At 44.1% G+C, this 25,313-nt stretch overlaps 1 protein-coding gene and 1 pseudogene across 1 annotated transcript; one reads left to right on the top strand and one right to left on the bottom strand.

The window, feature by feature from the left end:
• Window positions 1-7,810: 7,810 nt before the first annotated feature.
• Window positions 7,811-19,476, top strand: Clec4f (C-type lectin domain family 4 member F). Its single transcript, XM_076832745.2, has 6 exons — window positions 7,811-7,880; window positions 8,749-8,856; window positions 12,571-13,374; window positions 17,712-17,863; window positions 18,760-18,878; window positions 19,323-19,476. The coding sequence occupies exons 1-6, from the start codon at window positions 7,820-7,822 to the stop codon at window positions 19,474-19,476; spliced, it is 1,398 nt and encodes a 465-aa protein (XP_076688860.2). The 5' UTR covers window positions 7,811-7,819.
• Window positions 19,477-22,862: 3,386 nt separating this feature from the next.
• On the bottom strand, window positions 22,863-23,705 carry LOC143380526 (BRCA2 and CDKN1A-interacting protein pseudogene; annotated as a pseudogene).
• Between the last annotated feature and the right edge of the window lie 1,608 nt (window positions 23,706-25,313).

The raw sequence follows: 25,313 nt of genomic DNA, 5'->3' as shown, positions 1-25,313 counted from the left end.
TTTGTTTTTATTTTTCCAGTGTTTTGGAAGATACACTGTTATATGGGTTTTTGGGGGGTGTGGTTTGTCTAGTACTTATTTCTTTCCCCTTACATTCTGGCTTCTGGGATTGCCAGCATCATCCCTAACATTGACACCTGGTTGGAGCTGGGCCCTGGACTCAGGGGTTGTCCTCTACCTCCTTACAGACCCCACCTGTCCAGTGCTCCTGGGAGCCCAGCAGACCCTTCCTCTTAGATTTCAGACTCTCTTTTCCTTCTGCCTCTCCATTCCCACTCTAGACCTCCAGGTCTCACCCCATCTGTCCTGTGGAAACTTCCTATTATCTTTTCTTTTTTCCTCTTCTTCCTCCTCCTCCTGCTCTTCCTTCTTCTTCTTTGTCATAGAATATATGACTCCATTTTTTGGGGAAAAACACAGTTTACCCAATAATGATAAAATCAGTATGTTTTCAAAAGGGAATTTTTCTTATTCTATGAGAGCTTAAAACAAAAGGATTCCAGAAGACTTCCTGAGGAAGACACATAAACTGAGTCTTGGGAAAGGAGCAGGATCTAGACGGTGAGTGGGTCGGGTTTGCAGGCAAGGAATCCAGGAGAGAACAGTGGGAAACTCAGATGTTTGAACCAGCGAGAGAAGCCCATCTGTCTGGAGTATAGTGTGAGGTGGAGCAGGGGCAGGGCAGCTTGCTTTCACCTCATCTCGCACTATCAATATAGTTCATGCCTGTTGATGCTGACCTTGACACTGAAGTGTTCTTCAGGTTTATTCACTGCAGTTATTCTTTCGGCTCTTTTCCATGTCTTTGAAGGAAGTCACTATGTGCAGCCTGCACTTAAAAAGTGGAGACTCATGCCCTGGCTGCTGATCTCTAAGAGGACTCCTCTGGATCTGGGTCAGGCCTGGTTGGCCTTTGTTCGCCTTGTCCTTGACCCTGGCCTGGTGCCCTGAAAAAGACAGAGCTGATCCATAAGGCCAGGTTGGCTGAGCAGGCCTAGCACTGCAAAACATGTGGCCACCTGCCTGCAGGCTGTGACTGAGCAGGGCCTGAACTGTCTGATGGAGAGGACAGCCTGCTCTTAGTGGCCTATAAGAGGGTGGGTGGGGGCCACAGGTTTCCCTGAAGGGTTATCTCCAGCATTCAGCAGAAGGCCTACCCTCCGACAAGGTGCAGCTGATTGAAGACTCATGAGAAAGTGGAGTGGGAGGGGAGATCCATCAGCACCATGGACCTAGAATTATTGAATAAATATTTAATACAGAGAATAGGGTCTTAGACCTGAAAATGAAGGGAGGTTACTTCTGGTCCCTTGCTCAGGTGGTGCTGCTGGAACACAAAAGACTGATAATTCCCGAGGAGCTTACCAAGATGCATTTCATGTAAGCAAGAAAGAGATACAGCCCACACACCCATTCCACCTGGGGCTGGCTTTTAGCTTTTTTCTATTTTACCATGACATCTTTAGTAACCCAGAGCTTGCCTGCACATTGGCTAAAATGAGGCCTCAGCATGATTTAATGAATGAAGACTCAGACAAATGTCACCCCCATCATGCAGTTGCTTAGAGACAACATCATGCACATCAGACAGACATTTAAATTTAATGACAATTTAAAGAATGTGATGCCACAGAAGGGGCCGGAACCTAGATGCAAACAGGGTATCATCCTGCCTTCCGCCTTGGAGAAACCTTTTTACACGTCTCAATTCCTTATTCCACTTGGATGTTCTCCATAGCAAAGAAACCCATTCATGTGCATGGAATCAATGGCTTAGCATCTTTTCACACTGCTGTGTGGGGAATTCTCCATTCCTTGGTTTGTGTTTGTCTTGGCCTTACAGGGTTGAAGTTAGAATGGTATTAATATATTGATTTTACACAGACATGAGTAACTTCCTAACTCTTATAAAGAAGACTAAAACTGTGCCTGGTATTTAAATAATCTGAACCAGTTGTGCAAGTGACTCCATTTTGTATTACTATGAAGATATGAAAATGTGATTTTTTAAAAAAAATTTTTCCAGTTGTTCATAGACCTTTATTTTGTTTCTTTATATGTGGTGCTGAAAATCAAACCCAGTGCCTCACACATGCAAGGCAAGTGCGCTACCGCTGAGCCACAGTCCCAAGCCTGAAAATGTGATTAATTGTAATTTTTGGGGGAGTACTAAAGATTAAACCTAGAGGCTCTTAACCACTGAGCTACATCCCCAGCCTCTCTTTTTAAATTTTTTCTTTTTTTTTAATTTTGAGACAGGGTTTCACTGAGTTGTTTAGGGCCTTGCTAAATTGCTAAGGCTGGTTGTGAACTTGTGATCCTCCTGCTTCAGTTCCCCCCAAGCTGCTGGGATTACAGGTGTGCGCTACCAAGCCCGGCTTGATTAATGACAATTTAAAGAGTGTTCTACATAACTTCTTGATTTCTACATTCCTTCCCTTGTTCTCCTTTGGGGATTTCCTCTCAGTAACAAATTTTCCATGTTCTTACTGTTTTCATTTGTAGTCGAAATCTGAAAGTAGTAGACAGAATGGGAAAGTGCATAGTGATTCTGGGCTGGGGGTCACAAATTGAAATGCCTCCTATATCACACATTACATGGGTTATGTCTGCCTGTGACAATAGGGAGCTTCGCTAATCAATCTTTATATGCTGCTGTTTAAGTCGACAACTTCCCTCCCCAATAAATATTCACTTAACATCTCCTGCCTCTGTGGTTCTGGTATTCACTTTATTATGTAATAGAAGTAGCCCGTTGCTGTCAGAATGGAAGCATTGATTCTGGTAAATTAAAATGCCTGTCATTTCTTTTTTTGTTCCTCATATTTTTTATTGGTGCATTTTAGTTGTACACAGTGATGGGATTCATTGTTACATATTTATATATACACATGATATGGCAATACAATTTGGCCAATATTTCCTCTTTCCTTCAATGCATGTCATTTCCTAACACATTAGAAAGGGGAAATAAACACAAAGTTCAAATCTAACACATCAGTACTTTTCCATGCAGATTTATGCATATGTTAGAGGGTGCTCAATTTGTATAATGATTGTTCTTTCGAGATGGACTATTTTTTGTGGTGCTAATCATTGACTGTAGTCCTAAAAAAGTCTATGAAAATGTCATGTTCAGTATAATAGCAGAGTAAGATAAATTAAGATTACATTTTATAAAACAAAACAAATAAAAATACAGTGTTATAGTCTGCCTTCTAGATGGTGAAATAGCTACATAAATTATTTGAAATGTTTAACTTTGTTTACTTATTTATTTTATTTGTCAAGATTTACTGATTTATTCAAATATTAATTTAGATCAGAATGAATTTGTGTATATTTATATTTTGGGTTATAATCCAACTCTTGTTTCTGGTAAATTAAAATGCCTGTCATTTCTTTTTTTGTTCCTTATATTTTTTATTGGTGCATTTTAGTTGTACACTAAAATGTAGAAATCCCCAAAGGAGAACAAGGGAAGGAATGTAGAAATCAAGAAGTTATGTAGAACACTCTTTAAATTGCCATTAATCAAGCTGGGCTTGGTAGCGCACACCTGTAATCCCAGCAGCTTCGGGGGGACTGAAGCAGGAGGATCACAAGAGAGGATTGCTCTCTTCCTGTCTTTGGCCCTGGGAGCTCTTTCAGTTGGTTCCTGTGTCCTTTTGATATTCTCTCACCATTATTTTTTTTTGGGGGCGGGTATTTTTTAAATACATGACAGTGGAATACATCACAATTCTTATTACACATATGGAACAATTTTTCATACCTCTGTTTGTATATAAAGTATGTTCACATCAATTCATGTCTTCATACATGTACTTTGGATAATGATATCCATCACATTCCACCATCCTTGCTAATCCCCTGTCCCCTTCCTTTCCATTCCACCCCTTCTGCCCTATCTAGAATTCATCTATCTCCCATGCTCTCCCTCCCTACCCCACTATGATCAGCCTCCTTATATCAGAGAAAACATTTGGCATTTGTTTTTTAGGGATTGGCTGAATTCACTTAGCATTATTTTCTCCAATGCCATCCATTTACCTGCAAATGTCATGATTTTATTTCTCTTTTATTGCTGAGTAAAATTCCACTGTGTATCTATGCCACATTTTTTTAATCCATTCATCCACCGAAGGACATCTAGGTTGGCTCCAGAGTTTAACTATTGTGAATTGTGCTGCTATAAACATCGATGTGGCTGTGTCCCTGTAGTATGCTGTTTTTAAGTCCTTTGGGGATAGTCCGAGGAGAGGGATAGCTGGGTCAAATGTCTCACCATTGTTTTCATTTTAAAACATTGCCTTAATTTCCAGCAGGCCCATCTCGTGTATTTCCTACCTGGGTCTTAGAATCTGCCGTTTGTCCAGTGAGCCTGGTTTCCTTTAGGGGAGGATGATCTCAGAGCCCACCATCTTGCTGCTGATTACAGTTGTTGCTATCAGGCTCTCATTGCTTAGCTGAAAGGGCTGGGTAATGCACACGTGTGCACCCACTGGTTTTTGAAAGGTCAATATGCATTATGTCGACAGGATATGAGAAGGGGCAAGAAGAGAAGCAGGGAGAAGAGTTAGGAGACTATTTAAATTAAAGCCAGATGAGATGGTGACTGCTTAAGGGCTGTGGATGGGAGGAGTTGCTATTGGGTTTGGGTGTGGTAGACAGGGTGCTCTGTGCCTCTGAAAACAGGTGCTCATGTTATTCTCTCTACCCTCTGGTCCGGCAGTCTCTGGTGTGGTTTTGGTGGCAGGCAGACTCTCCAGGAATAGTGACCTGATAGCTCTGAGCCCACAAGCCCACACCTTTGCAAGAGAAGCCCAGAGGAAGGTGCTTCCCTTTGCGACTGTTTCAATAGAAACCTAGGATTGGGTTACATTCCCATCCCAGAAGTAATGAGGAAGGTCAGGGAGACATGTTAGGTGGGTCAAGCCATGACTTTGTCCTTGGAGCTGCAGATTGGGGATGGTATGGACTGAGGATGGGAGGAAGGTGGTTCTCAAGGCAAACCATAGGGACAATGCCTGAGCAGGGAGCTGTGTCATTGCTCAGTTGCCCGGCCCTGGGTTTGCAGGCCTTTGCAGGCCTTGCTTGGGTTTTCCCATTACTAACTGCTGGATCTGGCTTTGGAACAACTCACCAACCCTGTGGTGTTAGGGATTGACCTCCCAGGATGTCTCTGAGCTACAGGTCTATAGCTGTAGTTGCTAAACAAATGGATATTCAAGAGCATGACCCTGTGACCTTCAGTAGGAGCAGGAAAAGCAAATGCATGAGTGAGTCCAGCTGTGAAATGGTTCAGGCAATCGAGTTTTCTCTACCCATTTGGGTTTTCTCTGGGTAGAGAGCAGAGGACCCTCTCAGCAAGGACATAGCAACCTCCTGGGTTTTGTTCCCTGCTGGCAGATGGTGTTCTCATGGGAAACATAAAAATTGGGACCCTGGAGTGGAGGTGGGAGGCAGCAGGAGGGCATGGGGACAGGAAAGGCAGAGCAAGAGGAGGAGTCCTGCTGCTTATAATCTGGAGGACTATGTCCCTCTCCTGGCCCAGACTCCACCCTTCTGCTGAGCAAGGGATCCCCAAAGTTCTGCTTTCGAGGCCTCTCATCTCCAGTGGCCCTTGGGGGAAAGAGTTCCTGAGTGGGACCAACCCGAGTATTTTGTGTGGGGAAATAGAAACCAGGACTGCCCGTTTCTTTCACCTCCATCCCCGGGGAGCCACCTCCAGCAGCTCCTGTCCCATGTGGAGAAAGGGCTTGGGGGACACTTCTGGGGCCCTGGCAGGGCTGCTGACTGGCTGAGAAACAGCAGTCCTGGGGTGACTTTCTATTTCCCCAGGTCAGCGTTCAACAGGCAGGAGGTCAAACAGAAGGCCAACAGGTGTACTCTGCAAGCCACACGGCTCCCTGCACAGTCCTACTGACACACAAGCACCAAACACAGCATTATGAACAGGGAGAGGGCAGCCACTCCCTCTCTACCCTGCAGATCAGCCATCCTTGGGTTACCTGCCCATTGAGTTGACAATAGCCTCCATCACACAGCCTCCTCCTCGACCCGTGCTGCAATTCTAGCCCCTTTCTATGTGGCTTTTCCACTGATGGAGTCTGAAGTCATTTTAGTTAGTGCCTAGGGTCCTATGGGAGGCTGTCCCCAGGATTTGAGAAAAAGGCACAGGAAAGGGAAGTAGGGAGAGAGGATAAAAACAGGAAAACAACAATATGGGGAAGTAAGCAATTTGCAAATTTGTAATTGACAGCTTGCAAGAGTGGTGGCGATGGGAGACTGACATGCACTCATATTACCATCTGAGGCAGTGGGGAAAAGGGGAACCCAGGGACAAGAATCTGCCAGTATCCCCAGAACTGGCTCTTGGAGGGGTGTCTTGACCAGCCAGTGGGGAATATTGGTTCTGTTGAAGTGGCTATCCCTTAGTAGGGACAGGGACATCAGGCTTGCATAGGTCCATGGTGACATCCACGGGATACCTCACTTCCCTTCTAGTTCTAGGCCCACCAAGGGGTAGGAACCTCCTGAAGCAGTAAACACGGCTAGAAGTTATACATCTCATGGAAAAGCAGCACATGGGGCCCAATTTGATTTGATTTCGACACTAACTCCCTGAATTAGCACAGACCACACAGGTTTAGGGCTCTATCCCCCAAGACAGTCTTCACTTCCCATAGCAGCAATGAATGGGGCTCCCAGGTGACCCCACACTTCTGCCTGGCTGACTACAAATTTGGGGATTCTCATGACACTCCCTCAGTTTTGATGGCTTACTAGACCAACTCACAGAACTCAGGAAAGCATTAGATTTCCTATTAGAGTTTATTGCAAAGGGTACCATCAGCCAGATGAGAAGAGGGCATAGGGCAAGGTCCAGAGGGGTCACAAACATGACAGCCTCTGTCTCCATGGAGTCAGGTGGGACATCCCAGAACATGGGATGTCTAGCCCAGAGACACTCCTTGAGTTTTATTCAAGAGTTTGTAAAACCCCATCTCCAGTCCCTCTCCCCTACCAGGATGTCTGAGAGTGGGGAGTGGGAATGAGTTTCTGAAAGTTCTCCCTGCTAATGGTGGGTCTTTAGTGCACCAGCCATCCTGAAATTCCCTAGTGCACCTGAGCCAGTCATTAACATAAACTCAGGTGTGGTCATTAGGTATGACAAAAGGCACTCCTATCACTCAGCAAATAGAGTTTCAGGAGCTCTGTGCCAGGACCCAGGACAAAGACCAAATTTGTTTTTCAAATCATCTCAGCTTCTTTCCTGTAATCAGGTTGTAAGGTACCAAGTGGGCAGTGAGTCACCCCGTCCCTTCCCTTGACCTGCAGCTCCCTGCCACATGGAACCTGTGGACTTCCATCACCTGACCTCCTGTTACTTTAGAGGGACTGGGGTGGGACTAAGGACTAGCCGCAGTTGCAAGAATGCTTTCTCTGCAGAACTGAGACACCTCTACCCTCTTCCCAAGCAGCCAGTTTCAGCCCCCAGAGAAGAGAACAGGTGTATTTATGACTTTGAGGCAGAGGCTGGAGTTTGGGGCCCTAAAGGAGGAGGTGCCAATGGGAAGAGGAAGAGGACAGGGCCCGGGCCGATGGACTCCTGGAAGCCTGATGGGAGGGGCTGTGGTGGACTGGGTTTCTGCAGAGTCAGTAGGGAGGGCTTTGAATGTGATCATGACCTTTCCAGGAGCATATAAGTCTGGGGTATTTCCGTTTTGCTCCCACTGTTACTGGCTTGCTTGTTACTTGGTCTTTGTCCTGGGTCCTGCTCCTAGTGGGAGCAGCAGGGCTGAAGGACGCAGAGATGGAAAATGACACGGTCCACTTCTGCACAGATAACCAGCGTGTCTCCCTGCATCCCCGAGGTGAGAAAACTTTGGGATTAGCCCGCCTGTCTCCCAGCCCTCTGAGCTCTTCCTTAGCAAGTTAGAGCACAGATCATTGCTGTCTTGGCCTACACCATAAGCAGGCAAGGGCAGAATGTGGGTCACGTAGAGGATAGGGCACCTCTCCATCTCTGCATGAAGTCTCCCCAGACCTCTTTTGTTGGGGATGGCAAGGAAAAGGGGCTGCACTTTGAATTTAGTCGGACCTGGTTTTGAACCCCAGTTCTGTACGTGGGCGGACCTGTAAGCCTCTGGGGGCTCTGGGCTGGCTTCTAGCCACTGTCAGTGTGTTTCCTTGGGCACATTTTGTCTCTAATCACAGTCCCATACCCATGGTGGCATTCTAACCCCAGTAGCAGAGGCTCCAGGACTGTCGCATGTCAGTGTGTGGGGAGGCAGCAGTGTGGCCCCAAAGGGCTCTGACTCTAGCTCTGGTCAGGATTCATGAGCAAGACTGGCCCGGGGACTCCAAGGACTCTGGCTCTGTCCTTCCCTCTTTTCCCCCTCCCCCTCCCTTTTCTCCTTTCTTCTTTCACTCAAACCACACTTTCCTTGCTCTCCCCTCTGTGCCAGGTTCTGTGCCCCCTGGTGCCACTGCAGCCTCCTTGGGATTCTGAGCACTGGGGTCTCAGCAGCATGCCTTTCCTGGTGTTGCTCCCAGACCCCATGATGAGCTCTGGCAAATGTTCCAAGTGCTTCCCTTTCCTTCTGCAGCTACCTGGATGATAAACATGATGGGTTTTCCATCCCCACTAGATAGACCAGGAGCTTGAGTCAGAGAGACTGCCTCTGTCCCTGTGGGCATGGCACCCTCTCATCCTGGACCACCCTGGCTTCTCCTTTGCAGAGGTGGATTCTAAGACAGTGGCTCTAGCAGCCCCCAGGATGTCAAGGCTTGTTGTGGCCACCCTGGCTGTGGTCCTGGTCTCCTCTCTTGTGGCTCTCTTTGTTGTGGGTAAGTTTTCAGGTGACCCGAAACCCACTGACTCTTTCCTTCCCGTGTGAAGGTTTCAGGGGACCCAGATGTACATTCTCTGAGCCCTTCTGCTCCCAGAAGGGCCATTTCACTACCAACCCGGCTCAGACCACAGCTTTCCTGGCAGTAGAGACCACTGGGAGCCTCCCAGAACTGAGGCCCATGAAGGAAATTCTGAGAGTGTCCTTGGGGTCATCTCCATCTTTCTGGAATTCTAATTGGTGTAGGTCAGCCTATTCTCCAGGGTCAGTGCTGGGGATAGCACTAACCCAGTAATGGGGTGTCTCAGCTCTCCAGTCCCGAAGCCCTGCACCGGGGGATCCTCCTTCCTTCCAAGAGTTTCAAGCCATGTTTCCGGGAGACAACACTACTGACCAGTCACCTGTGGAGCCCCACGGTGAGTAGCCATGGTAGGGTAGGGGCTGGGAGGGAACTGGGACACTTGGAAGCCTAGACCCTGGGACTAGCTTCTCCTCTGAAACCTCCAGGTCTCTGAATAGGTTCCACCTTCCTTAGAAAGATTCTAAAATTCTTCAAATTCATCACTCAGCCCCAGAGTGTAACTGTTGGCCCTTTGTGATCTCCCCCTCACACCTATCCCAGACAATCACTGATCTGATTCCTGTAACTGAAGATTAGTTTGCTTTTTCTAGCATTTTATTAAAAGGGGACATGCCATATGCACTCATTTTCAATTCTTTACTGGCCAGGTAATTTGCAAATATTTTCTCTGCATCCATGACTTGCTTTTTTATTCTCTGAACAAGATTGTATTTGTGTGTGTGTGTGTGTGTGTGTGTGTGTGTGTGTGGTGCTGGAGATTGAACCCAGGGCCACGTGCATGTGAGGCAAGCACTATACCAGTTGAGCTATATCATCAGCCCAAGATTGTAATTCTGATAGCCTTATTGATTGATTGATTGATTGATTGGTGCTGGGGATTAAACCCAGGGCCTTGTGCATGCTAAGCATATGTTTACCACTGAGCCATACCCTCAGCCTCTCTCCCTCTCTTTCTTTCTCTCCCTCTTTCTTTCCTGTAATGGACCATGTTTTTGGTCTTTTTTTTTTTAATTTTTAGGTGCCAATGGACCTTTATTTTATTTATTTATATATGGTGCTGAGAATTGAACTCACTGCCTCACACATGCTAAGCCAGTGCGCTACCACTGAGCCCTAGCCCCAGCCCATGCTTTTGGTTTTGTATCTGATCAATCTTTGCATAACTCAAGGCCACAAAGATGTTCTCTGTTTTCTCCTGGAAATTTTATAGCTTTTGTTTTGTTTTTGCATATGGCATTTGTCTCAGCACTATTTTTTAAAAGCATTATCCTCTAAGAATTACCTTTTCATCTTTGCTGACAATCATCTGTCCATATCTGTGTGGTTGTACTTTTGAAGTCTCTAGTCTGTTGCATTGATCTATCTTTTTTTTGTTTGCTTGTTTGTTTTGTGGTGCTGGGGGTTGAACCAGGGCCTTGTGCATGTGAGGCAAGCACTCTACCAACTGAGCTATATCCCCAGCCCTGATCTATCTTTTTTTTTTTTTTTTTTTTTTTTTAGAGAGAGAGAGAGAGAGAGAGAGAGAGAGAGAGAGAGAGAGAGAGAGAATTTTTTAGTATTTATTTTTCATTTTTCGGAAGTCACAACATTTTTATTTTGTTTTATGTGGTGCTGAGGATCGAACCCAGCGCCCCGCGCATGTCAGGCAAGCACGTTACCGCTTGAGCCACATCCCCAGCCCGATCTATCTATCTTTATAAGACAGAATATTTGACTGGGCTTCAAAGGCCATCTGCTGAGGCCTCACACACCCACCTAGACAGAGCATGAGGAATAGTACATGAATATTCCAGAAACAGTCCCTGCCTTCTTGGGTTCTTCCCCCTATTTTTTTCTTCCCTCTATTTTTGTGGGAGGGCTAGAGTCAGGGGGCAACCAGAAATGTCTGAGATTAGGTCCTAGTTGATGAGGTGAGCCAAGAATGCAAGCAGATCCAAGGCAGGGGCTAGTGGGGCTGGTAGGAAGACCCCCCAGATTAAAGAGGCTGCCGAGTCTCCAGGAATTACCCCGACAACAAAGGCCTTCCTTACTTCCTTCCTTCCTTCCTTCCTTCCTTCCTTCCTTCCTTCCTTCCTTCCTTCCCTATGTTAGGCAAGTACCCTACCACTAAGCTACACTCCCCAACTCTTCTTATTTTATTTTGAATCGGGGGTTCCACTAAACTGCCCTGGCTGCCTTGAGCTTTTGATTCTCCTGCCTCAGTCTTCAGAGTGGCTAAGATTAGAAGTGTGCGCCATCACACCAGACTTGACAAAGGCCTTTACTCAGGTCTCCCACATCCTCAAACTTTTCTGTAGGCCCCTTTCCCTATGTAATATTGAAGTTCCAGCCATTTGAAAGGACATTTCAATGTAGATCCATTATTATCAAAGGGTGTGGCACTCCTCCATTCTGACCTTGTGAACTGAACAGTGTGCTTCCTCCTGAGATACTTATCCCCGCCCCGCCCCCAACCGCCCAAATTTATGACCATAAAATGTGTATTTGTGGTCTACAGAGTATTTAGGAAGTAACAAGGGCAAATCAAGGGGCTTCATGTTTAGAGTACAGATATACCATAGGACCAAACACAGGCTTTCCTTATACCTATTTTTTTTTTTTTTTGTATAATGATCCATCTATGGTGAAATTTCAGTAGAATTAAACTTCAACAGCTTTAAAGGATATAATTAGTTACTTTCAAGTTAAGCAATGATTATGGCAAAAATAATTCAAACTTTACTGCCTGGCTCTGGGTGATCTACTTGTAGGCAGGTATTTCAATCCCCCAACCCCTGTTCATGTGTGATAGCTAGGTTGCTATTCATTTTTTTAAAAAAAATTTGTTCTAATTAGTTGTACATGATGGTAGAATACATTTTGACACATCATACATAGACGAAGAATAAATTCTCATTCTTCTGGTTTTACATGATGTAGAATCAAACCAGTCATGTAGTCATATATGCACATAGGATAATAATGTTAAAATTATTGTACCATCATTTCTACTACCATACTTCCTCCCCTCCCTTCACTTCCCTCTGTCTAATCCAATATTCTTCCCTAGCACCCCTCATTGTGAGTTAGCATCTGCATATCAGAGAAAACATTCAGCCTTTTGTTCTTTGGGATTGGCTTATTTCACTTAGCATGATATTCTCCAGCTTCATCCATTTACCAGCAAATGCTATAATTTCATTCTTCTTTAAGGCTGAGTAATACTCCATTGTGTATATGTACCACAATTTCTTTAATCATCAATCTGTTGAAGGGCACCTAGCTTGGTTCTATTGTGAATTCAGCTGCTGTAAACATTGATATGACTGCATCACTATAGTATGCTGATTTTAAGTCCTTTGGGTATAAACCTAGGAGTGGGTTAGCTGGCTCAAATGGTGGTTCCATTCCAAGTTTTCTGAGGAATTTCCATGATGCTTTGGTCTTCATTTATTTATATTTTTGGTCCATATTCTCAGGTAGCCCATCCCCAGGGTCTGGGTGGCTGCAGTGTCCAGCAGGCTGTCTGAGAGGGATGCAGGGCTGTATCATGGACGTTGCCCTTGGATCTTTTAAAAGCATTCTGATGGGCCCATTTGATCTTCCCTACATAATGGGCCTCTGGCTGCCTTCTCTGATTCTTCCCCCCAGATCATCATTATTTTCACAGCGTAGCAGGAATGCAAGAGGTGATCCAGATGTTCAGAGGGCATATGGAAAATTCCTACACCTGGCATGAGGAGATCCAGATGTTGAAGATCAGTGTGGACAATGTCAGTTCTCAGATCCAGACACTTGGCAGTCATCTGGGAGATGCCAGGGCTGACATCCAGATGGTAAAAGGTGCTCTGAAGGCCGCCAATACCTTGAGTTCGCAGACCCAGACATTAAACAGCTCCATGGAGAGGGCCAATAGCGAGATTGAGAGGCTGAAGGGAAGTCTACAAGATGCAAATGCTCTAAACACCCAGGCCCAGATCTTTCTGCAGGGCAGTTTAGACAACACCAGTGCTGAGATACAGGTGCTGAGAGGTCATTTGGAAAGGGCAAATGATGACAGTCACATGTTAAAAAGAGAGTTGGAAGCTGCCACTGCCCAGATCCAAATAGCAAGTGGCCATCTGGAACAGACGGATGCTCAGATCCAAGAGCTAAAAGCAGAGCTGGAAAATGCCAGTACTTTAAATTTCCAGATTCAGGTGTTAAATGGTCAGTTGAAAAATGCCAGCAGAGAGATACAGACCCTAAAAGAAGGAATGAAGGGTGCTGTAGCCTTAAGTTCCCAGACTCAGATGTTAGAGAGCAATTTGCAGAAGGCCAATGCTGAGATGCAGAGGTTAAAAGAGGATTTGGAGAACACCAAGAATCTAACTGCAAAAATCCAGGAGGAGCAGAGTCGCCTGGGGAACCTCTCTGCAACCATTGCTTCTCAGGAGCAGCTACAGAGCACCCAAAGTAAGTGAGAAGGAGGGGTCTGGTGGGGCAGGTCCGTGTCTTGGGTGGGAATGGTGGGTTGCTCACCTCCTCCAAGTTTTGCTTTCCTATTCTTTAAAGTGGGGATGGTAATATGTGGTTTACAGCGAGGATTCAATGAGTTAACACATGGCAATATTTGTGCACTCATCCGACATTTTTTTTTCTTCTTTTTGGTACCAGGGATTAAACTCAGGGGTGCTTTACCACTGAGCCACATCCCCAGCTCTTTCAATTTATAGTTTTTGAGACAGAGTCTTGCTAAGTTGTTTAGGGCCTTGCTAAGTTGCTAAGGGTAGCTCTGAACTTGTGATGCTCCTGCCTCAGCCTCCCAAGCTGCTGGGATTACAGGTGTGCAATACCATACCTGGCTCATCTGACGTTTTATTGAGGCCCTATTAAGTGTCAGGTATAAAGATGAATAAGACCTGCTATGTATCTTTGACAAGCTTTTGGACAAGGAGGGCCAAGCTGCATGAAAGATACATAGACATGTGTAAGAGATGAGAAGTGAGAAGCTGGACCTGGGAGCTGGGGTGAAGGAGGAGAAGAAAGAAGCAAGAAGGAACCTTCTGAGGGGTATGTGTGGAGAGACATCTTTTGTGGGAAAGGATCAGAGGATCCTGTGTTGAGATGATGGTCTTTGAACTGAGTCCTGAAAGACTAATAGTATTTGTCAAGAAAATCAGGTAAGAAAGCAACACACAGCCATAGAGCTGTGAAATTGATATTCTGGAAACTTCAATTACTTTGACTAACCTGTGGGAAAGAGGGAAACTTTATGAGGTGCAGGTGGAAAAGGCAGCAAGTATGGACTAGAGCAGTGACTTTCACGCTGCTTTGAATGTAACCATGGCATGAAATTCATTTTACATTGTGACAGCATCAATAGGCATACCCACGCACTTCAAAAAGCAAATGTTTTATTGCATCTGGTGCTCTCAGATATTTTATAATCTATTCTTTATAAAAAAGCTTGTCATGACTCACTAATGGGTCAGTGAATACAGTCCAGAAAACAGCACTAGCTGGGTATGGTGACACACCTGTAATCCTAAGTACCAAGGACACCGAGGCAGGAGGATTGCAGGTTCAAGCCCAGCCTGGGAAACTTAGCAAGACCTTGTCTCAAAATAAAATTAAAAGGACTGGGGCTGTAGTTCAGTGATAGAGCGCTTACCTAGCATGCACAAGGTCCTGAGTTCAATCTCCAGTATCAGGGAAAACAAAGAAAAGAAAAACACTGAACCATGAGGGAGGGAAGTAGCCTGGGAGACACAGCCTGGACAGGGAAGGCCTCTGAGCTTGGGTTTCCTCTCTTTTGGGGAACGAAGAATTACAGAAGGGTTGCATCTCTAGGAGGAGGCTTCTAGAGGTGGAGAATAAAAAAGGGGACCAGGGAGATTTTTCATGCTGGTCTGGGATGCTATGGGGGATCAAGGATGTTACCCAGAGCTTGTCTGAAATCCAAGACAGAAGCCTGGGATACAGTCATAGGGATATAGTCCTAGTCATTGGGGGCCCTGGGTATGTTGGCTCTGGTTGCAGCAGTGGGGGTGAGGGAGTTTGCATGAGACAGAAGTCACCATGAGAAGAGGGCTGAGGGTGGAAATAGGAAGCCAACCTTCAGGTGGCAAGAAGACAAAGAGGTGTTTCTAAAGAAGAGCAACATATGCAATATAGAGGTGGTGGTAAATATTGAAAAAAGAGAGATGAGAAAATAACGGCTGTGTTTTCATGAACATTTCTGTGTTTTCCATGTGAACCCACTGGCAGACTTCCTTGAGAGTTATTTATTTATTTATTTATTTTCTTTTCTAGATTTGGATAGGCTTGATGGGCAGGTGAGAGAAAGGAAGCAACAAAGAAGAGGAGGCCAGGGATAGAGAGGGAAATGAAATGCACAGGCTGGGGCAAAACCTGCGCCTCTGAGGCTGGGTGTGCGGAAGGCGTGGTTCACCTTGGTCTGCAGATGCGGGAACAGGAAACAGAGGGGTTGGTACTTAGTCCTGCCTCTTTCTGGCTAGAGTGGGAGGAGTTTGCTAAGGGGGAGGGGTCTGGAGGAGCTGGGAGAGAAGGTGTGGTTCAAGCAGCTGCTGAAGAGCTGGGCTGACAAGGGAGGGGTGGCAGGCAGCCCCCAGGGTCTGCTCTGCTCCATCTGGGTCTGGTGTGGGGGCCGGCAGCCTTCCCTTCTTCCTGATTCTTCTAGGGCGTGCTATTCTCCTCACTCTCCCATGGAGCTTCCACTGTTGTAGCAGAGATCCATCTTCTCCACTTTGGGGACACACTGTGGAGAATCACGCAAGGAGCTTAAAAACTAAGCTCTGGAACTGATGTGTGTGTGTGTGTGTGTGTGTGTGTGTGTGTGTGTGTGTGTGTGTGTTGGTTCCTGGATGTAGTCTGGGGACCACAACTTTACAAAAAGCTCCCTACTTGGTTCTAAATAGCAGTCAGACTGAGAAGCATTAATTAGAATTTTTCTTAAAGGGCCACTTTTTTCCCTTAATAGTAGACATTTTAGTCTTCTGGGTTGTCCATTCTGTTGCTGAGGTATTAAGCAGTGGAAGATAATATATAAATTAATGGGCGTGGCTATGTGCCAATCAGCCTTTCTGTAAAGAGACTGGCTCGTGGGCTTCAGTTTGCCAATCTTTGGTTCAGGCTGAGTTCTCATACCTTGAAGAACATGAGAATCCCCTGGAGGACTTGCCTACTTGTAGATTGTTAAAACACAATTTCAGATTGAGCAGGGCTGGCTGCGGTGGGCCTGAGAATGTGCATTTCAACTCTGTTCCCAGACAATGCTGATGTTGCCAGTGTGGGACTACATTTTGAAGAGAACTCCTATTGCACACACTCACCATCTTTTTGAGATCTTTGCCCTTACATTATAAATGATGTTTCTGCTTGGTTCAAAGTGTCTTTTTCCTATTGCCTCCACCAGGTTGGAATTATATATATATATATTTTAGCTGTAGTTGGACACAATACCTTTATTTAATTAATTTATTTTTATATGGTGCTGAGGATCGAACCCAGTGCTTCTCACATTCGAGGCAAGTGCTCTACCCACTGAGCCACAACCCCAGCCCAGGTTGGAATTTTTTTGTAGTACAAATCTGAGCATGTTAGGATCCTTCTTAAAACCTTTCTCTTATTTCCACTGCTCATAGGGAAAAAATCCAAATGCTTTACATGATATGTTAAATTGAGTGCTGGTGAATCTGTCCAAGTTTATCTCCCATCCTTTATACATTGACCACAAGTCATCTGCTCAGCTTATTTGGTAGCTTCGACAGGCCAGGCATACTGTGTCATTGCGTGCCTTTATGCTTTGATGCCTACTCTTTCCCATGTCTGAAATGTTCTCCTGGACACTGAACTTCTGAAAACTCCCCTTCAATCTCTCAAGACTTATATTGAGTGACATCTCACTGAGGATGCCCCTCTGGAGCCACACCTCCCTCCCAGGTGAAATGAACCGTATCCTCTGTTCTAACATGCACATGGTTTTAATCAACACCTTCTCTCTGTTTCATTTACTAGACTCTAAGTTCCTCAAGGATATCATCAATCATGTCTTACTGATCTTTGTATAATAGCCCCTGGCTCAGAGAAGTTTAGGAATGTTGAATAATGAATGTTGAATACAAGAATAAATAGAGAGTAAATGAGCCTGTGCAGCTCCATTCACACGACTGGACTGTGGTGTAGATAATGTCAGAGATCAGGGTGTCATGGCAGGGAGAGATGAGAGAGCTGAGCTCACAGGAGCAGCTCTCAGAGGTTGGGGATTATGATATCCTGCAGACTAGGTAACGATAAGTTCCCAGGATGGCCATGGGTGTGGGCAGCTGAAGGACAGAGATGAAGGGCCAGCAGATGTCAGCAGGGAGGAAGGGCAAAAGGGAGGTGGCACCAGGTGACTGCTCTTAAATAGTGGAAATGAAGGAGGCTCTGAGATGACTGTAAAATCTTCCAGGAAGTGGAGTGGACTGTCAGGTGGTAGCAGTGAATTGAGACAGAGGCAGTATAGCCCAAAAGCAGAGGTGTCTGGGAAGACAGTGTTGACTGAGTAGAACTGAGCCTCCCAGGAGGGGCTGAGACACCTGGACATGGGGTGGGGGGTGCTTTGCTTCCAGGAGGAGTGAGTAGTGGATTGGTGGTGCAGCCTCCCAGGCCTTGATCCAGGAGCACTGAGCATCAGAAATTTTCTGGGCATTTGAAACTCAGTGGTTGGCCCCAGGAGAGTTCAAGACCAGCATTGGGACATCCACCATTTGCTCATGGTTCTCTCTCTTTCCCAACCTTTGATCTAGATCAACTACTCCAGCTGATCCTGCAAGGCTGGAAGGCCTATGAGGAAAACTTGTATTACTTTTCTCATTTCAAGAAGTCTTGGCATGAGGCTGAGCGGTCCTGTGTGTCCAAGGGAGCCCACCTGGCATCGGTGACCTCTCAGGAAGAGCAGGTCAGAGCTGTAGGTGGGGGTGGCTAATAGAGTTGGTGTGTGGAAGGGTCTAGGGTGTTTTGGCCTCTTCCCTATCAGCACTGTATTTGGGATCTCTGTGTCTCCTTTGTCAGGTAGAGAGCAAATATTTATTAAGTTTGGATGAGCACCTTGACCTGGAGGTAGAAAAACTGACAGCAAAAGTCCATATTCTCAGTGAACAAGGGAGACAGACACCCAGGGCCAGCAGATGTCATCAGGGAGGATGGGCAAAGGGAGGTGGCGTCAGGTGACTGCTCTTAAATAGTGGGAATATGTCCCTCCCCCATGCCCTCTGTTTCCTGTTAGGCTTCCTTTCCAGTCATCAGTCCTGATATTAATGTCAGCTAACTCAGTGGTGGTAGAGGGCTCAGGAGCAGGAGACCCAAAGCTCCCTGGGGAGACCAGACACACACCTATAAGTCTAGGACCACCAAATGCTAATATGGTCCCAGGAAGCCCCTATGCTGAGGGTCCTTTTCAGAATTTGTTTGGACATTAACGAAGGACTACAACAGGTTTGGTCCAGTTAGGAGTATGGAACTCTCCACTCCTGTGGCTCTCTTGAGACTGTTGTTATAGGACTGTTGAGGGACATGCTACTTTGTAAAACACATCTCCTTAATATGGACAGAACGTTTTTGTCCACATAAAGCCATACCCCTCAAGGTCAAGGACCTAATAGAGACAGTCAATATGGAAGATGCTAGACTTCCCTGAGGGAAGTCCTGAACAAGTCCTGGGTTCTGAGCAAGCCACAGAAGGTGCAGGGAGGGCTCCTCCAGGTGGGCTACAAGCCCTGGGACCAGGGAAGGGACAGCCTGGAGAACCAGCTCCTCATGGGCAGAGTCAAACACAACCCTGCCTCTTCTCCACAGGCCTTCCTGGTGCAGTTCACAAGTAACTCCTACCACTGGATTGGCCTCACTGACATGGGCATGGAGGGCACCTGGCGCTGGGCAGATGGGACACAGTTCAATAGTGCTGGGAGCAAGGCGTGAGTACAGCTGCCGTGTGGTGTGTGGTATGTGAGGTGTATGTGGTATGGCTGAGTGATGCCCACAGAGGGGTATCAGGAGGATAGGTCCTGGGGCTGGCAGGTAGCCTGTGAGTGTTCCTCTTGGTTTTTCTTTTGTTTTGTTTGCTTCCTATCCTATGCCCTACTCAGGCCTGGTCCCAAGAGACTCTTTCCCTTATAGAAGGCATCTAAGTGTGCATTCTGGGATGAGGGCTGGCAAAATCACAGGCTGTCCCTCCCTGACTGAATCCTCAGTAACTAAGGGGGGAACCTCAGCAGAGCCACCTTCAGGGTACCTCTGTCCCCAGTCCTGTCTTTACCCTAGACCTCTAGAGGGCGAGGGGCTGGTATCAGTTCCTCATGCCACTTCAGGAGGAAGGGACACTTGCTTTGTCTGACACAATAAAGCCCTATTGTTTCCAGGTTTTGGGACAGAAATCAGCCAGACAACTGGAGGCACAAGAATGGGCAGACCGAAGACTGTGTCCATCTTCGCAGCTTGTGGAATGACATGAACTGCAATAGCCCCTATCACTGGGTCTGCAAGAAGCCCATGGGCCAGCAGGTGGCAGGCTAGAGCTGAGGGAGTGTCCCAGCTGCTGTGGCACCTGAAGGGCCTCTGAATTCAGTCTGTTCCCTAGGTCTTCCTTTGGCCTTTGTGTTTCCTGCCATGTCCTTTCACTTAACCCTTTCTAGCATGGTTACGTCATGAGATCCAGCAGGATCAACGACCTCTCAAAGGGAGAGCCTTGATGTGCCTTGTATTCCCTCAGTCACCAGCCTAGGCTGCCCATAAAGACTCCCTGAATGAATGGAAGTTCTGTGACAGCCACCGCACTTTCTCCCTAGACTGACCCTCCTTTCCTCAGTATTCCTTCTGTCCCAAATAAGCATACCTTCATTTAAGGGTTTTACAGCTTGTAACTTTTAGCTACTTTGTTGAAAGCAGCAGATGTTGGATACAACCTACAGAGACTTCAGAAAGAGTCCAAAGTCCCAGGAAGTTCCAGCCTTCCAGTTGTTCCTTCGGTTTCCTTTAGGTACAGATGGGATTGGAACTGGATGTTTTCCCAGCACTTTAAGTCACTCCAAAGACCTGGGATAAAACCAGCTGGGTCATGGTGTACAATTTTCTTATATATGTTGTTGAATCTTATTTGCTAATATTTTATTAAAGATTTTTGCATTTCAGTTCATCATTGATATTGGTCTGTAATTTTTCTTTCTTTTTTCTCTTTCTCTCCTGCTGGCTGGCTTCCTCTGTCTCCAGACTTAACCCCCAGAACCGTGTTGCTGGCTCCAGCCTCTTCCTGTGGCCTCTGTTCATCCTTCCAGGGATTCAACTTTCTGCCAGCTCAGTTTAGAATGAGAATTTCTATGGCAGGTCTCTGTTGGGCCTTGTCGATCTCCACCCCATGCACACAGGGACTCCTATGTAGATTTCTGGAGCCCTTCCTCTGCATAGCCCCCTCCTTTTTCTACTCTGTCCCCAAATTCCAGCACTCCCCTTTCTGCCAAGCTCCCAGATTTCCCTCCTCAGCATAACCAGATTGTCATATCCTGTTTGGTATCCTCCTCCCTGCCCTGTGGAAAGAACCTCCGGGAGGGAACCCAAGGTGGCTGTGAGCTCACCTGTCCCCTTCCCTATCTCAGGAACTCAAATCAATTTGCTGTGCCTGTTGGCCAGTGTCTGAAAATGATGGTTTCATGTATGTTGTCCAGTTTTCTAGTGTTTTAGGGGTTGCTTGTCTAGTTATTTCATTATGATCACAAGTGGAAGTCTGTTATGTCTTTTATGATATCCTTGGCTATGTGTTTTTGGCGCTCTTATCAAGGATCAGACTGGATCTGTGTGAGTTTGTGTTTCTATTCTGTGCCATTGGTCTATGTGTCTGTTTTTATGCAAGTATTATGCAATTTTTGTTATTATAACTCTGTAGTATAATTTGAAGTCAGGTATTGGATTACTTCCAGCATTGCTTTTTGGCTTGGAATTGCTTGACTATTTTGGGTCTTTCATTCTTCCAAATGAATTTTAGGACTACTTTTTATAGTTCAGTGAAGAATGTCATTGATATTTGATGGAGATTGCATTTAATCCACATAATGCTTTTGGTAGTAGGACTATTTTAACAATATTAATTCTGCCTATCCATGAACATAGGATACCTTTCCATCATCTGTGTCTTTTTCAATTTCTTTCTTCAATGTTCTGTAGTTTTCGTTGTAGAGGTCTTTCACCTTCTGGTTAGGTTTATTCCTAGTATTTTAGGATATGGTGAATGGGATTGTTTTTCCTGATTTGTTACTGGCCTATATGAATGCTACTGGTTTTTGTATGTAGATTTTGTAATCTGCTACTTTCCTGAATTTGTTTATCAGCTCTAGAAGTTTTCTGGTAGAGATTTTTGGGTCTTCTAGATATAGAATCATGTCATCAGCAAGCAGAAATAGTTTGACTTTTTCTTTTTCCCATTTGTATCCCTTTAATTTCCTTCTCCTATCTGATTGCTCTGGCTAGAGTTTCAAGAACTCTATTAAATAGGAGTGATGAGAGTGGACATCCTTATTCCAGATTTTAAAGGAAATGCTTTTCCCCCATTCACTGTGATGTTGACTTTGGCTTTGTCATATATAGTCATTGTGATTTTGAGGTAGGTCCTTCTATCCCTACTTTCTTCAATGGTTTTGAATGGGTGCTGAATTTCACAAAATTCAGCACATTTTTCCCCACATCTATGACTGTGAATTTTGTCCTTAGTTCTATTTTTGTGGTGAGTTTCACTTATTGATTTGAGTATATTAAATAATCCTTGCAGCCCTGGGATAAAACCAGCTTGGTCATGGTGTACAATCTTCTTATATATGTTGTTGAATATTATTTGCTAATATTTTATTAAGGATTTTGGCATTTCAGTTCATCAGTGATACTGATCTGTAATTTTTCTTTCTTTTTTGATGTGTCCCTATCTGGTTTTGGAATAAGTGTATTACTGGCTTCATAGAATGAATTTAGAAGTGTTCCATTCCCTTTATATTTCACAGGAACAATTCGAGAAGCATTGGCATTAGTTCTTCTTTAAAAGTCTGGTAGAGGGGCTGGGATTGTGGCTCAGTGGTAGAGCGCTTGCCTAGCACGGGCAGGACTCATGTTCGATCCTCAGCACCACATAGAAATAAAGGCATTGTGTTGTGTTCATCTACACCTAAAAAATAAATATTAAAAAAAAAGTCTGGTAGAATTCAGACTTTTCTTTGTTGGAAGGCTTTTTATTACTGTTCTATTTTCTGTGCTGGTTATTGGTCTGTTTAGGTTTTCTAGATTCAATTTTGGCAGGTCATATGTGTCTAGAAATGCATTCATTTCTTTTAGGTTTTCCAACTGATTCAATTTAAAGTTTTCAATATAGTCTCAAGTGATTCTCTGGATTTCTGTAATGTCTATGATGAGTTCTCTTTTTTCATTTCTATTTTTATTAATTTGGGTTTTCTTTTTCTTTTTTCTTTTTAAATAGGAGTTTTATTGCATTCCTCAAATTACTACACCATGTTTTTTTTTTTTCTTGGTGGAAGTTTTTAAATAACTATTTATAATTTGACAAAAAAAGATATTTTGGGGGTAAAAATGAGAGTTCATAATCCACTTGAATCAAATGTATGAAATATGATATGTCAAGAGCTTTGTAATGTTTTGAACAACTAATAATTAAAAAAAAGAGAAAAAAGATATTTTGTGAATGTTTCATAGACACATGGAAAAGAACCCTACTTTTTGTAGAGGACTTAAATCTGAATAAAGTCATGAGTTTTTCAGTAACTCTCCACTGGGTTTTCTGGTAATTTTACAAAAATAAGCCCATCAATGTCCATGAAAACTGGGCCAAATAGATAGGTGATATTTCAGTGTATCCATAATTCCACTCATCTTGCTGTCTGGAATTAACGTCACAGTTCGCAAGGACTTCATTGGTATATCATCAAAAGACCACCTGCTCCCAGGCAAGTGTCACTCTTCTCTTGCACCGAGTAGTTGAACTTCAGGACTGTCTTCTCACAGAAAAACTCTTCCTCTGCATTTACAAACGTTAATTCATCCTTCAGGTTGCTCCATCTCTTTTTGGAATTGGATTTTCCTGCTTCCACAAATGTCTTACTGATAAGAAGGTAGAAGGAGCACTTCCCACATGGCTTATTAGTTTTGTGTGAATCTGCTAGTTCTTTCGGAAGCTGCTGGTGCATGGTCAGTGCTATCTGAGGAGGGACCTTAGTGAATCTTTCACTTAGGAGAAAGCCCACAGGCTTGGTGGTGTCATTTAAAATCTTGTCCAGCTGTTCAACCACACTCTTTTCACAGTTCTTCTCACAGAAGCTTAGAACCAACTCTTTAATTTGGTCAGCACACTGGGTACCCTTTCTCTCAGTTAAATTTAAAAGGCTTATGAAACCAAAAATTTCATCTTCATCCACATCATCATCGCTGTCTTCAGAAACATTTGTTTGCTCGATCACACTTCCAATATGGTTCTCTTGGATTAAGAGATCTGTTAGTTCTGCAGTGTTCACAGGAGCCCTTAGGAAAAGCTGCTGCAGTAATTTCTTAATTCTATCATAATCATTATCTGAGATGGAATAAGCTTCAAATTCAATATTCACTTCTTCTTCAACGACCTCGACTTCTTCATCCTCTTCTTTGTCACTATCCTCATCATCTTCGTCTTCATCCTCAACTTCATCCTCCCCTTCTTCCTTGTCAAGCTGGATGGGGTCTCCAGAGGCCGCGGGGCTCTGCTCCCCATGGCCCATCATCTGGCCCGGGACTTGAGTCTTCTTTTTCTTTTGATTAATTTTGCTAAGGGTTGATCAATCTTGTTATCTTTCAAAGAACCAACTCTTCATTTCATTGATCCTTTATATTGCTTTTTTGTTCTATATTTCATTGATTTTGACTCTAATTTTAATTATTTTCTTCTTTCTATTGATTTTGGAAGGAGTTGTTTCTTGTTCTTCCAGGGTATTGAGATGCATCATTAGGTTGTTTATTTGGGATACTTCTGATATTTCTTATGGAGGCACTCACAGTTAAAACTTTCCTCTTTGAACCACCTTCGTTGTGTTCTGGAGGTTCTGTATGATGTATCACTATTCTCATTTGATTCTAAGAATGTTTAAAACTTCTTCCCTGATTTCTTCTATCACCCATTCATCATTCAGTAGTGTATTATACAGTCTTCACATGTTCATATTGTTTCTGTAGGTTTTTTGGTATTGATTTCTAATTTTATTTCATTATGATCTGATCAGTTTCAAGGCATTATATCAACTTTTTGATATATGCGGAGTTTCTCTGTGGCTTAAAATGTGGTCTATTTTGGAGAAGTTTCCATGAGCTGCTGAGAAAAAAAGTGTATTCTGCTTTTGTTAGATGAAATAATCTATAGATGTCTGTTAAGTTAACTTGATTTATAATATTTTTAGGTCTGAAGAATCTTTACTAAGTTTATGTCTGGATGACCTATCTATTGTTGAAAAAGTTGTATTGAAATCACCTAGTATTAGTGTACTGGTGTCCATTTGAGTTTTTAAGTAGTGTTGATTTTATGAAATTAGGTATACCAATGTTTGAGGTAAATACTATTATTATGTCTTCTTGTTGGATTGTTCCCTTTACCAGTATGATTTGCCCTTCTTTGTCTCTTCTGATTAATTTTGACTTGAGTTCTGCTTGGTCAGATATGTGAGCAGCTACTTCTGCTTGTTTTGGTACTCCATTTTCATGATATATCAATTTCCATTCTTTCACTTTCAGCCTGTGCTATGAGTTGGGTCTTATTCTTCAATCCATTCTGTCAGTCTGCATCTTTTAAGTGGACAGCTGAGACCATTTACATTCCATGTTATTATAGAGAGATGTTTATTAATTCCTTCCATTTTCATCTCTTTCTAATGTTTAATTTGGTCCTGTTTCTCATTTGCTACTTTTCAAATAAGATTTGTGCATTGTGTTCTCTGGGGTTTGTTTTTGATTTCTTTTGTATGAAGAATTTTTTGAAGTATTTCTTAGTAGTCATTGATTTTTTTTTTTTTTTAGTTTCTGCTTATCTTGGAATATTTTTATTTCTTCTTAAATTCTGAAGGATAGTTTTGCTAGATACAGCAATCTTGATTGACAGTTATTTCTTTAAGGCCTTGAAGTACATCGATCCTAGTCTGCCTGGATTTTGGAGTTTGTGCTGAGAAATTGGAAGGAGAAAAATAAATTTTAAAAAAATTAATAATGAGAGAGAAAGAGAACAAGAGAATTTGGCTTTTAGAGGGAGATGAAAGGAGAGAAAGAAACAAACAAAAGTGAAATAAAAAATGAATAAACTAAAACCTTAACCCTCTTTGGAGGGAAATGGATGGCATTAGAGCAGA

This window comes from Callospermophilus lateralis, chromosome 14, assembly GCF_048772815.1.
Source record: "Callospermophilus lateralis isolate mCalLat2 chromosome 14, mCalLat2.hap1, whole genome shotgun sequence".
Lineage (NCBI taxonomy): Eukaryota > Metazoa > Chordata > Mammalia > Rodentia > Sciuridae > Callospermophilus > Callospermophilus lateralis.
The sequence above is the reverse complement of the archived record's forward strand: the minus strand, read 5'-3'. Positions and strand labels throughout refer to the sequence as shown.